The sequence below is a fragment of the Apteryx mantelli genome, chromosome 2, assembly GCF_036417845.1.
Source record: "Apteryx mantelli isolate bAptMan1 chromosome 2, bAptMan1.hap1, whole genome shotgun sequence".
NCBI lineage: Eukaryota > Metazoa > Chordata > Aves > Apterygiformes > Apterygidae > Apteryx > Apteryx mantelli.
In genome coordinates, this window is record NC_089979.1 from 64410406 (window position 1) to 64423355 (window position 12950).

At 37.6% G+C, this 12950-nt stretch overlaps 1 protein-coding gene across 2 annotated transcripts in view; it reads left to right on the forward strand.

Annotated features, from left to right (window-relative positions):
* The window catches only part of TSHZ1 (teashirt zinc finger homeobox 1), a 53793-nt gene extending 44310 nt beyond the window's left edge, over positions 1 to 9483 (forward strand). For both annotated transcript variants that reach the window (XM_067290764.1, XM_013940322.2), the window contains exon 2: positions 4922 to 9483. In XM_067290764.1, the coding sequence (XP_067146865.1) occupies positions 4922 to 8112 (3191 nt within the window). In that variant the 3' untranslated portion in view covers positions 8113 to 9483. The remainder of the gene's footprint in view (positions 1 to 4921) is intronic.
* Positions 9484 to 12950: the final 3467 nt, after the last annotated feature.

The window sequence follows — 12950 nt, forward strand, 5'->3', positions numbered from 1 at the left end:
CACACACACACAGATTTGTAGCATCTGTGCCATAATTTTTATGAACATTTGTATATACTAATATAGAAAATGCTCAAGTCCTCCAGCAGGCATGTTAACCTCTCACAATGTGAGATTTTGAATTCTCTTTTATAAAACTCTCATGGCAGTGTATTCTGGAAACATATGTAAGTGTATTTCCCTCTCCCTTTCCCTCTCTTTTTTTTTTTTTTGTGATGAGAGAGAAGTGTGGCTATATGTTGTCTTTTCTATCTGTACTTTTTTGCCCAAGGTGTGAAACATGTTCTTGTATGTATGCAATGGAAGTCATCGCCAGCCTAGAGTGCAGTTTGTGCTAAGTGACAGTGTGGGTTGTGAAAACTTCTGCAGCTGCTGTCTCCTATTGGCTGGATAAATAGCAGAAGCTGTGGAAATGCATCTGTTGTAGAAAGAAGAATGGTGAATGTTCACAGGGTACCACTATTGTTTAGTCCTAGAGTAGGCCCTGATTTAGCAAAGAGTTTTAGGTATAAACCTGTCCCAATTTGTTGAACCTGTTAAATACGTATTTTAGTCTCATTAATTTCAGCATTTAATTGCTTTGCTGGATTGTTGTCTTCAATACTTATGTGTTTTTTGCAAATAAAATTACTTATTTGAAGGATTTAAAATCAGGCCTTGAAATAGTTTGCTACATTTAATTTTGCGGACTGTTAAAAATAAAACTATCATTACTTTTTGTCCTTTTTAAAATAATACATTCAATGCTGCATCACTTCTTTAATGGAAAAGAATACCTCTGTAGAGACAGATTTCTTCCAAAGCAGCAGTCTGAGGTTAAGAGAAGAGAAGATCTTATGTGAGAATATTTGTATTTTTAAGCACATCCTTACCCTTTGGATCTCTGTCTATTTTTTCAAACAATGGATGTATATTTATAGTGTAAATATTCTCACTGAAGCAAACACAATGTGCAGTACTACTCACATGTACAATATATAGTGCCTCATGTCCACTTACATTAAAATGCACAGCTTTTAACACTGTTCAAAGATGACAGTATATCTGTGGGGAAACACTGACATCCAGAAGGCACATTTTATAGGCAAAAAATATTAGCAAGATTTAAAAAGAAGAAAAGAAATACAAACCGCCCCCCTAATTTTAGTTATGTCTGTAATTTGAAGCTTTTTCCCTTTTTCCAGCGTGTGTTTGCCTGAGTCTATGCATGTACATGTGAGAAGAAAAAGAAAGGCTGATGTTATGTTCTGTAATTTCTCCTGCTTTAGATATAGTTTGTGTTGCAGGGAATCGCTGCTTATATGTGCTCTTGATATTTCTGTGTGGTTTCAGGACACATGTAAACCAGCAGAGTCTTTGCAGATGCAGGAACGTCTGGAGAAGATTGCTGAGATTTTTTGGTCACAGAAAGATACACTGTATGAAGGCTGTCTGTTGATCTACCTATTACAGTTTAGGGAGATAATCTGAATCTCTCTCTCTTTTATTTGATGTAGAATAATATTGCTTGTCTTCACAAGTAATTAGAACATTTTTGCTGTGTTGAAAATTCTAAAGCCTACTTGTCTGTCAAATTTCTGTGGTGAGAATTTTAGTAAAACATACATGTTTTTAAGAGTTAACATTCTTCATTTTCCATTCTTCTGTATTATCTCTAACAGAAACCTTTTTCAGTTAGAGAATTGCATTGACCTTGCAAAATACCATATGTTGATTGTGTTACTATTTGTCTTACAAACATTAGTAGTATTGAATGGAAAGGTATTGTGCGTATCCTATGGTAGCTAGAAGAGTTAATCAAAATTCCTTTGATTGCAGTGATAGAGATTAAACATTTCACATAAATTACTCCCTTTTTGGTTAACAAGCATTATTTCTTTGTGCCTGTATATTTTAGATAACAACTGTACAGGCATGTGGGTGTGTATATCAAGTCGATTCAGTTTTTATCAGAATCTGGCTCAAATTCTGAAATCATAGAAAATCAGAGTCCTGGCCAATTGTATGCATTTTGCTCTTATACTGCAGTGTACATTGGTAAAAAAGTGAGCTCAGTCTTCTAGTAGTCTCTGCAAAACCTAAGATTAGGAAAGTACGTGAAAGGTGGAGATTTCAACCTAACATTCAGTTTCTTTGCTTTGACAGTTTAGCACCGACCTTCCATGCAATTTTAATGTTTCTTGTGTGATTTAACTCCTGTTATTTTTATGGAAAAGAAGCCTCTCTACCAAGTGCAAAAGTATGAGATTGATACAGCAGGCCATCATAAATAAAGAGAAGAAAAGATATGCCAGTGACTAGAGTTTCTACGTAAGCAGATATTTAGATGCTTATATGTAGCAATTATAAAAATGTGCATCTTTGTGATTTAGAAAGAAATAATGAGGATATTAGCAGATAATTCGCATGGATTCTTGTAAATACTATATTAACTACAGCAACATTCTGCATCTTAAAACAATTTTGTGCACCTGTTTATTAAAAATATTGGGATACAAAAATGAGTGAAAATGGGCGTAGTTCCATTGAGGTTAGTAGGAGGATAGCTGTTCCTAAAAGCTAAAAATGTGGGCCCGCTCACTTTTCAGCTCCTACTTGGTAACTGCTGATCATTTCTAACTTTTTTTTTTTTAATAAAAGTGCCAGATGGTAACCGTCCATTTCTATCCATTTTAGGCCTCAGAGTTTATTTAGAAGTCTTTTCTGAATCAGAAACCATATTCTGTAGCTGTCTGTTATTTGACTTTCTGAAACTTAAAAATTTCTTTCTTTTGCTGTTACAAATGACTGGAAACAGGTGTGTTTAATGAGAGAGCTAAGAGATTTTAAACTGTAGCTGTGGTAGGGAATTCTGCTTGCACATGCAGAATTTAGGATTGCAGAGGTACCAGAACTATTGTGTTCAAATTCATGGAAAGTATTACAACACTGGTGTTATCGCAACACTATGAAGCTGACTGACTTCTTAGTTCTTTTATTATTTCTGTATTTTATTCTTTATTTTACACACTAAATGCCTTTTTTAAGAATATCTTTTCTGGTTTTATGATGATTTTTCTGGTGTCTTCTTGGCCTTTGACTCCAAGATGATTTTTTCTAGTGGCTTCTGTTATGCTTGGTCTTTTCCTCCTCACGAATCCTTTTAAATACACTTGAAAACACCTGACGCTGAGGGACTCTGTAAGGAGTTGTGCCCTGCTTAACAATATTTTTTATAACTAAAGCCAAAATTATCTTTTGAAAAAAATTGATGCTTACAGGACAGATGAAGGATACAGTGGGCATTGTAAGGTACAGCATTACTTAATACTAGAAGAGCTACTCTTCTATTTTATCTTAAAATATCAGTCTGAAATAGTTCAGGACTACATTAGGACCGTATTACAAAGGTGAATACGGAATGCAATACTGGCCATACTACAGTTATTTTTCTAAGAAAATTCTGAAGTTGTTTAAGAGAGTGTACAGTATTACAATGAGAAAAGGTTCTATTTTTCAGAAAAGAAGTTTTAGAAAACATCAGCAACTGCTTATGAAAAGAAGCTCAGTTTGTACTTACTCCCTCCCCCCCAGTTCAACAAAACCTCAGCTTTGTTAATGTGATAATACATATTTTCTTCCTATCACATAGAAGCAGAAATGCCCTTTTTTCTGGCTTTCTTTCAGTATTGTACCCTGCAAGGATACAGCTGTTTTTTCAGCATGGCTTTCTGCACAGTTCACCTGACATGGGAATTTTTTTCTTCCATCTCTAAACTATTCACAGTTCATGTTTGTTTTCCACCTTGACCTGCTTACAAATGATCTACATTCCATTATCATAGTGATTTTTTTAAAGTGTCTTTTATAAAACTGGAGGTAAATGTGTACAAGTGTGTTTTCTACTGTGCAGTGAAAGTGTACATTTATCACTTAGGTACATGTAAGCCACTTCTGTGAATTGGGCCCTTGGAGTAAATGTGTTTTGATGTAATGGCCATCTGTTCATGAATATCACATTTGCTAGTTTAAAAAAATAGTTTGATGTAGATAAACACATAATTTGGTAAGATTATATAGTTTCACCAGGTGGCAATACAATAGCAAAGTTGGATATTTCCTGTAAGCCAATAATGAAGCTGCGAGTGAGGTCTCAAGTTTTATGTTTGTTGCTTTTAAAAATTCATCTGTAACATTTACTTTTAGCTGCTGACTGCTATTGTCAAAATGGTTAATGCAGCACCCACATCATATCGTAATGAAAGGCAAAATATATGTCCTAGTCATTTAGGAAAACGATCATAACCTTGCTTCCCTTTTCACCATATAGAAATGAAAGCTGTTCTACCCTCAAATTGACCCAGTACAACAAGTCACCAGGAGACCTTGGAACAATTGACCCGACACTTTTGCCCAGTATGGCTCCATTAGAGTCAGCTGTCAGTGACATGGAAATGCCCTGGAGGCTGTAGCTCAAGCCCCTTTGCTACAAGAGAGTCTTGAGGAGATGGAGTTGGTCCAGCCAGTGGTTGTGAGAGTTTAGGTCTGTGGGGCGCAGGTCAGCTGTGCACGTTGCACGCACATAATGCAGTAAATATACGTCAGTGACAGCCCATTTTTCAGTTGATGCAAACTGGTTTATAGATTCTTTGTTTGACTTTGGTTTTAACACTATGGTATCTACTGTGGTCCTGGCACATATTTTACTGCTGAAGTCAAAGTTTTTTCTTAGATAGCCCTGACATCAAATTTTAGCCAGGACAGAGTATGTCGATTTATAGGTGGAGTGGGTGAGTGATGGTGAGTTTTGTTTCTGGATGTATCTTTGAAATTTGGCTTTATGCTTACTGCTTTTAGTACAAAAGACAGTGACAATGTAAAATGAGCATGTTCAATAACTTTGTCTTTTTTTTTTTTTTTTTAAATCCTTCCTGTATTTTAGCATATGTTCCTGAGGAAGAATTGAAAGCAGCAGAAATAGATGAAGACAGTGTGGAAGATGATGGGCTGTCTCTGGACATCCAGGAGAATGAGTATTTGTGCAATGAAGAAGCGGAGATCAAAGAGGCTCAAAGCTACCAGAACTCCCCAGTCAGCACTGCAACTAATCAGGATGCAGGCTATGGTTCGCCATTTAGTGAAAACAGCGATCAGCTGGTCCATTTCAAAAGCACTTCCTCTAAAGAAGAGAAAGAGGATCCTCAGTGCACAGACAATGTTTCCTATCCACAGGACAGCTTGGCACAAATAAAAGCTGTGTATGCAAATTTGCTTTCAGAGACTTGCTGGTCCAGTTTAGCTTTGGACTTAAAGAAATCCAATCCAACCACCAGCAACAATGGAATCAGCCAGAATGAAAACACCACCAATACCGACACCAATACCAATGCCCAGAGTACGAGTACCACCAGTACCAACACTAGTACCAGTACAGCTACCAGTAATACTAGTAACAGTAATAGCAACAGTAACAGTGGTGGCTCAGGTTATGACTGGCACCAAGCTGCATTAGCTAAAACTTTGCAGCAGACTTCATCATACGGACTTCTCCCAGAGCCTAGCCTTTTCAGCACAGTACAGCTTTACCGGCAAAACAATAAACTTTATGGGTCTGTGTTCACCGGTGCTAGTAAGTTCCGATGCAAAGACTGCAGTGCAGCCTATGACACACTGGTGGAGCTAACAGTGCACATGAATGAAACTGGACATTACCGTGATGACAACAGAGATAAAGAAGCTGATAAGACCAAACGGTGGTCAAAGCCTAGAAAAAGATCACTTATGGAAATGGAAGGCAAAGAGGATGCCCAAAAAGTGCTGAAGTGCATGTACTGTGGGCATTCGTTTGAGTCTTTGCAAGACCTCAGCGTCCATATGATAAAAACAAAGCATTACCAGAAAGTGCCTCTGAAGGAGCCAGTACCAGCCATCACTAAATTGGTCCCTTCTACCAAAAAGCGAGTGCTTCAGGACTTAGCTTCACCTTGTTCTCCTGAGCCAACAGGGATCACTGCAGAAGCTTCACTGGGTGAATCTGCAAAGGATCAGAAAACTGCCAACCCCTATGTGACTCCAAACAACCGCTATGGCTATCAAAATGGTGCTAGCTACACTTGGCAGTTTGAGGCACGCAAAGCCCAAATACTGAAATGCATGGAATGTGGCAGTTCCCATGACACTTTGCAGCAGCTTACTGCTCACATGATGGTCACTGGTCATTTTTTGAAGGTGACCAATTCTGCTTCTAAAAAAGGCAAACAACTAGTACTGGACCCCGTGGTGGAGGAAAAGATACAGTCTATACCTCTCCCACCCACCACCCACACAAGACTACCAGCCTCCAACATTAAAAAACAACCTGATTCTCCAGTGGGCTCCACAAATTCAGAGGAGAAGAAAGACCCAGAAAAGGAAAAGGTGGTGGTCAGTGAGACAGAGAAAAAGATTAAAGAAGAGAACGAGGACTCTACAGAAAAATTTGAGCCAACAACTTTGTATCAGTACCTCAGAGAGGAGGATCTAGATGATAGTCCTAAAGGTGGAATAGACATATTGAAATCCCTTGAGAATACAGTGACAACAGCTATCAGCAAAGCTCAGAATGGAGCACCTTCCTGGGGAGGGTATCCCAGTATTCACGCAGCTTATCAGCTCCCGGGAACAGTCAAACCCCTTCAGGCTGCGGTGCAGAGTGTTCAAATGCAGCCATCTTATGCCAGCAGTGTAAAATCACTGTCTTCAGAACACAATGCGCTCATCCATTCCCCAGGCAGCCTCACACCTCCACCTCACAAAAGCAATGTGTCTGCTATGGAAGAACTGGTGGAGAAAGTTACAGGTAAAATCAGTGTAAAGAAGGAAGAAAAGCCTTTGGAGAAAGAGAAGAGTTCTCCGGTCAAATCCATTTCGCCTGCTGCTAAAGAAAACAAAGACTTCCCCAAATCGGAGGAAATAAGTAACAAACAGCAGCAGAAAAAGAGCTCTGAGACAGAGGTTCAGAAGGTCAAAAAAGATAGTCCAGCAGAAGCACATACACCAAATGGTACAGAGCCACTCAAAGCAAAAGTTGCAAATGGCTGTAACAATTTAGGAATCATCACAGATCATTCACCTGAGCCATCCTTCATTAATCCATTGAGTGCTTTACAGTCCATTATGAATACCCACTTAGGCAAAATTTCTAAGCCAGTAAGCCCCTCTCTGGACCCTTTGGCCATGCTGTACAAAATCAGCAACAGTATGTTGGACAAACCCATTTACCCAACCACTCCGGTCAAGCAGGCTGATCCTATTGACCGGTATTACTATGAGAACAGTGATCAACCTATTGATTTAACCAAGTCCAAAAACAAACCTCTTGTTTCCAGTGTGGCTGACTCTGCCTCTTCTCCACTAAGAGAGAGCGCCCTGCTGGATATTTCCGATATGGTGAAGAACCTCACGGGGCGTTTGACACCCAAGTCTTCAACTCCATCTACCGTGTCAGAAAAGTCTGATGCTGATGGGAGCAGTTTTGAGGAAGCTCTGGATGAACTGTCGCCAGTACACAAGAGGAAGGGCAGACAGTCCAACTGGAACCCTCAACATCTTCTGATCCTTCAAGCGCAGTTTGCTTCCAGCTTGAGGGAGACCCCGGAAGGCAAATACATTATGTCGGATCTAGGTCCACAAGAGCGGGTACACATCTCTAAGTTTACTGGTCTTTCCATGACCACAATTAGCCACTGGCTGGCCAATGTGAAGTATCAGTTAAGGAGGACAGGTGGAACAAAGTTTTTAAAGAACTTGGACACAGGACATCCTGTTTTCTTTTGCAATGATTGTGCCTCTCAGTTCAGGACTGCTTCTACATACATAAGTCACTTAGAGACACACTTAGGGTTTAGTTTGAAGGATCTATCAAAGTTGCCACTAAATCAGATTCAAGAACAGCAGAATGTTTCAAAAGTCCTCTCAAACAAGACTCTGGGCTCACTTGGAATTGCTGAGGAGGACTTAGGCTCCACATTCCAGTGTAAGCTCTGTAACCGAACTTTTGCAAGCAAGCATGCAGTCAAACTGCACCTTAGTAAAACACATGGCAAGTCCCCAGAGGACCATCTGATCTATGTAACTGAGTTAGAAAAACAATAGCGTCCAGGTAAGCAGCCAGGTATGCAAGTGACCACAGGAACATTGCACTAAACTTCTTCATAGTACTGCACTAGGCCTGACCTGAGCCTCTGAAATCAGTCTTACTTTTGTTGCTGAACTGCTTATCTGGACCTTGTTTTTTCTTACACTTATTTTGTAGTTATATTTATATGCTCTTTGTCTGATCTGTGCATGGTTATTTTTGTTTTTGTTTTTATTTTTTGTGAGTCAAAGTCTGACCTTTATTTTCAACATCTGTCCTTGATGTTAAGCTATCCTTTGTAGAATATAGTGGGAGACACTATTGAGAGACATTAATTTAGCCGTAAAGAAAGACACAAAGAACAATGATAAAGAGACATCCTAAAATTACGAAGTTGCCATGACAATAAAGGTCACAGAACCTGGTAGTGTCAAGTTTTAACCCTCTGAGAACTGTAATAGCATTTCTGTGCCTTTCCCAATGACTAAATAAGTAAATAAGGAAAAACAAAAAAGGCTTAAAGGCATTTCATTCAAATAAAAGCTGTGTCAGAAACAAAACTTATTTTTTTTAAATGAATGAGCTTTTCTTTGTAATGCAGAACTGGTTTGTGAAGAAATTGTGCATGCAGTCCTTGGAAGAAGGAGAGCTGTGTAGTACTCAAGGGGTTAGGAAGTCACAACTGTATAAGTTAAATGATAATAATAATAATAAAAGCAAACCAAGTTGCCACTATGTCCAAACCCTCTGGATGCTGAAAATTGCCACTTTTTGGCAAAAAAAAAAAAAAAAAAAAAGTATGCAAGCTGTTATTTAAAACAAGTGTAAAAATGCTCTTTTTTTCTTTCTTTTTTTTTGTTTCCTGTAAAATACTGCAGTTTATAGTTATTTACAAATGTTAAGCTTTGGTACAAGCTGACCTTTCTATAGTGTGCTGCATTGGTAAATGAAAACAAAACAAAAAAATGGGGCAAATGTTGGATTCTGTTCCTTGTAAATTGCCAGCATCAGCTTAAAAAATACATGTTACATATCGTACCATTTTAAACTGTTCAACTTTCTTTGTACCTTCTGGCTGTATGCTTTCTCTTTTAACTTTTTATATTGTCATTTTATATTCAATTTCTGTGTATATAATGTAAAACCACACTTTTTGAATAAAATTTAGTTCCTGCAGCTTGATATAAATAGAGAAACTTTACTGGCACCTGCATCTTTCGAGATGTATGTACTTAAAGGAACTATCTGACAAAAAAATAAATAAATAAAAATAAAGCAAGCAATGCACTATGAATTATACATTTTGATGTTTTATCATTAATATTGTACAGTACATTTTGGTTCACACAATTAAATCCACTGTTTTCTCAAGTGTAAAATAAACCCACATGCAGTTCTTGATTTACATACATTGTCATGTCGTCATTATTTTGCCTTTGAGGTGTTACTTCAGCGATAAGAGGTATCATTTATACAATCAACCAACAAAATCTTTTTGAAATCATCTCTCACGATCTGTATGCTGACATGTTTCATTCTAAACCATAATACTAATAACCTCTTAAAAGACATTTGCAGTAGATACATACTCTGAAAGGTACAATATCTTTGGGGCTTTATCAGTTAGTGGTGGGCATTCTATTTATCACTGAAGTTTAAGAAGGGGGCTGCAAAGGTTTTTGCTAAATTAATCTTCCTATGCTGTTTGACTGTAGTCGTAGTCATTTTCTGTGTGCATTCAAAAACCGTCTCCTCCCTTCTTTCTCAGGCAAAACACCTTTTGATTTCAACAGTTACATAGTAAGATGCTGTGACTTCTGCCCCTGTAGTCTGTTGAATACTATGGTACTTGCCTTTCTGGCAGCGGTGAAGACCTCTGAGGCTTTGACGCCAGTTTTTACTTACAATACAAAAAGACAGACCTGTGTTTCTCTGTACTTTTAAAATAATACATTTTGAGGTAAGCTGGGTACTATCATATCAGGTGTTTCCCTTAATCTTTATTTCTGTTCTGTTGAATGCAGATGTCATTTAGAATGTAAAAGAGAGCTGTCAGAGCCTTCAGTACTCTATCTCCTGAGTGCTTTGACAGTTACACTATATGAAAGCCTGGGATCTGCTATCCATTACACTTTTTGGAGGGGCTATTAAATGTGAGGACCTAGCGGGGTTTGTTTTCACATAGTATTAGTGATACTGTTGTGGTATATATGCTTGTATGTACATATTTATACTTCTGCTCCTTCTTCTCAATTCTTCTGAAAGTGTTTTAAAATATAGTATATTTGCTTCCACATACAGCACAATTCTATTTTAAATCTTTACTTTATTTACAGCCCCAGAAATAGCCATGCATTGTTCTGTTTCCTGCAATAGCCTAGCAGGTCCAGGTCAGCTGTATTTACATATTATTTCTACTAGTGCGGGAAAGTGCCATGAGGCTTTTGAAATGTCCCTTACTTTCTTCATTGGTAAATACCTATGTCCTTTAGGGGATCTAGCCACTGAGACATTTCAGTTCAATTACTGGGTGATTATGTACTTTGGGCCCAAGGGGTGGTGAGGAAGAGTAACAGTTAGGTCTGTGGCAGTAATACTGAGTCTTTAAATAATAACCCTTTGAAGTTTTATTTTGTTTACCATAGGCCTGCAAACGTGATTATAGGATATGCTGTATTACATTGCAGTAGTGGGTGAAAAGGTTGAAAGGGAGAAATAATAGCTCTAAAATGGGTTCAAATCTAATGTATATCCATTAAAACTCATTTTGAAACACGGCATGTAAAGTGAGTTCTCAACACCAGGTGACTCCCTCGAGAGGTGTTTATGACATTACTAAATCCGTTCAGTTCTGATAGCTTCAGAATTGGACAATCACTCATCATCCATGCCAGTGTCTGAAGAAAGTCCATTTAGAATAAAGTAGCAGTTTTATCTGGCGACTGTGCTGATGTAACACTTTCTAAGACTGAAATACAAAGCGGACGAAAATTTGAGTGCTCTAATGTTTTACTTGCTTAACAAAATGAAGCACGGAGACAATATGATCTTTAATCTTTCTTTCTTGCAGCTTTTGTTTGAATATTGTGCTTCTGAATAAGTTCCTTTTTTTTTAAATTGAGCACAATTTGTTAAAACTGTTATTCTTTTCCTTAAAATTGGTTTGCAGGTTAATTTCCTCTTTATTTCAGTAATGTTTCAACAGAGGTAAGTTTTTGCTATTCTAATAGTAGGTGATAAAGCTACTGCATGGAAGTGACCACATAACCTTTCAGGATTGCTCTTGAAGAAAAGAAGTGCAAGAGCATCAAAACCTGTAGGATGTTCTGTAAGCGTATATACTTATTTTGCGACATACTCAAAATCCATCGTACCTGTTTTTTTTCCAAAGGCCTGTACAGCCACATTTTTCTGCAATACATTGCTGATGTTTACATATTTGCTTGTACCTGTTCTTTGAGAGGAAAATACTGGTTTGTGTATTTCACAGGTTTGATTTCTGTTTCTGTGCATTTTCCTGAATTGCTGTTTTGAACCTGATGCAAACCATTGCAAATCTGAGAGATCTGTGTGTGGATAGCTTAGTCCTGAATGAAGTGAAGTTTTTTCTTTTAATAGTATTTGGTTGGATATTCACTAATGTCTTCTGCAACATAACTTTGTTATGATTTTCTCAGGATAGTTATGCTTGTAATAATGACACCAGATATAATCTGTCCTTATCATGGAGGCCACTAAAATGCAATTGCAATCAAGTATAAATGCATAAAAATATAGGCATTATCTTGCTTTAGACTAATTAATGCACAGTGGATCAGTTTTTGCCTACAATTTGCAAATCCATCTCAAATTTGAGCACTTTAGATTCTTTAAATAATATGTCAGGGGTCCTGGTTAGGAGGTGTCTAAGGAGAGGCCAGTTTCCATGTGGAACGTTCTAGGAGCTCCACAGATGTTGGTCTCCTGGCCAATTCAGTATCCAGTTACTCTCCCAGCATGAAAGTAGCAGGAAGTGGGTTTTTACCATCTGTTCACTGAAATTTAGAACAGGGTCTTTTTCTGTCCATGTATGAGAATAGAATGCTAACCCCAACTTACTGGCCAGATACTAATTTTGATAACTTGACTCTTCCAAATTTTTATTTTCCCTGCTGTTCTGACTGAGTTCCTTCACATTGTGTTTCGTGTTGCTTTATACAGTGTTTTTCTTCACCATTGTGTAATCACCTTCATCCTACAGACAGCTGTAGAGAACACATTTTGTTAGCCTTTTGGGATGAAAGGTGCTCTTTTAAGTAAAAGATGATATTGTAACTCAGTGAAAACTGGTATTCAAAACTGGGAGTGTTGTGAAAAAGGAGAACATTTTACAAGTCTGTTTAAATGATAAACGTTATCTAAGGTTAGCATCATTTGTAAAAAATGTTTATTTAATCAGCATCATCATTAGCTTTGTTTTTGACTAGCAGTGTAGCAAAACCAATTTTAGAATAGTTTAGCACCAAGAAATCAGAACAGCAAACAATGATACATGGCTAATGGACCTTTTCACTTTCAGGCAACCAACATTAGAGTAGATGGTGATTATAAAAGCTTTAGACCTTCCCACTGAGAATTAGGAACTCTAGTTATTCTATCAGGAAGATGACTTTTTTTTTTTTAAACACTGCTCTCTTTAGTCCTGACTAGTGACCTACTGAACCAGGGTCAGCATGGTCAAAATGTGTCTAGTAGGTTTTAATCCAAATTACTGTAGTTAGTAGCTCTATTTTTCCCTTCTCTGTTAAAAATATGATGTTCAAATCTGGTTAGTCATGGCCCAACTGTCAGTTTTTTTATGTTTTTTATTTCTGGA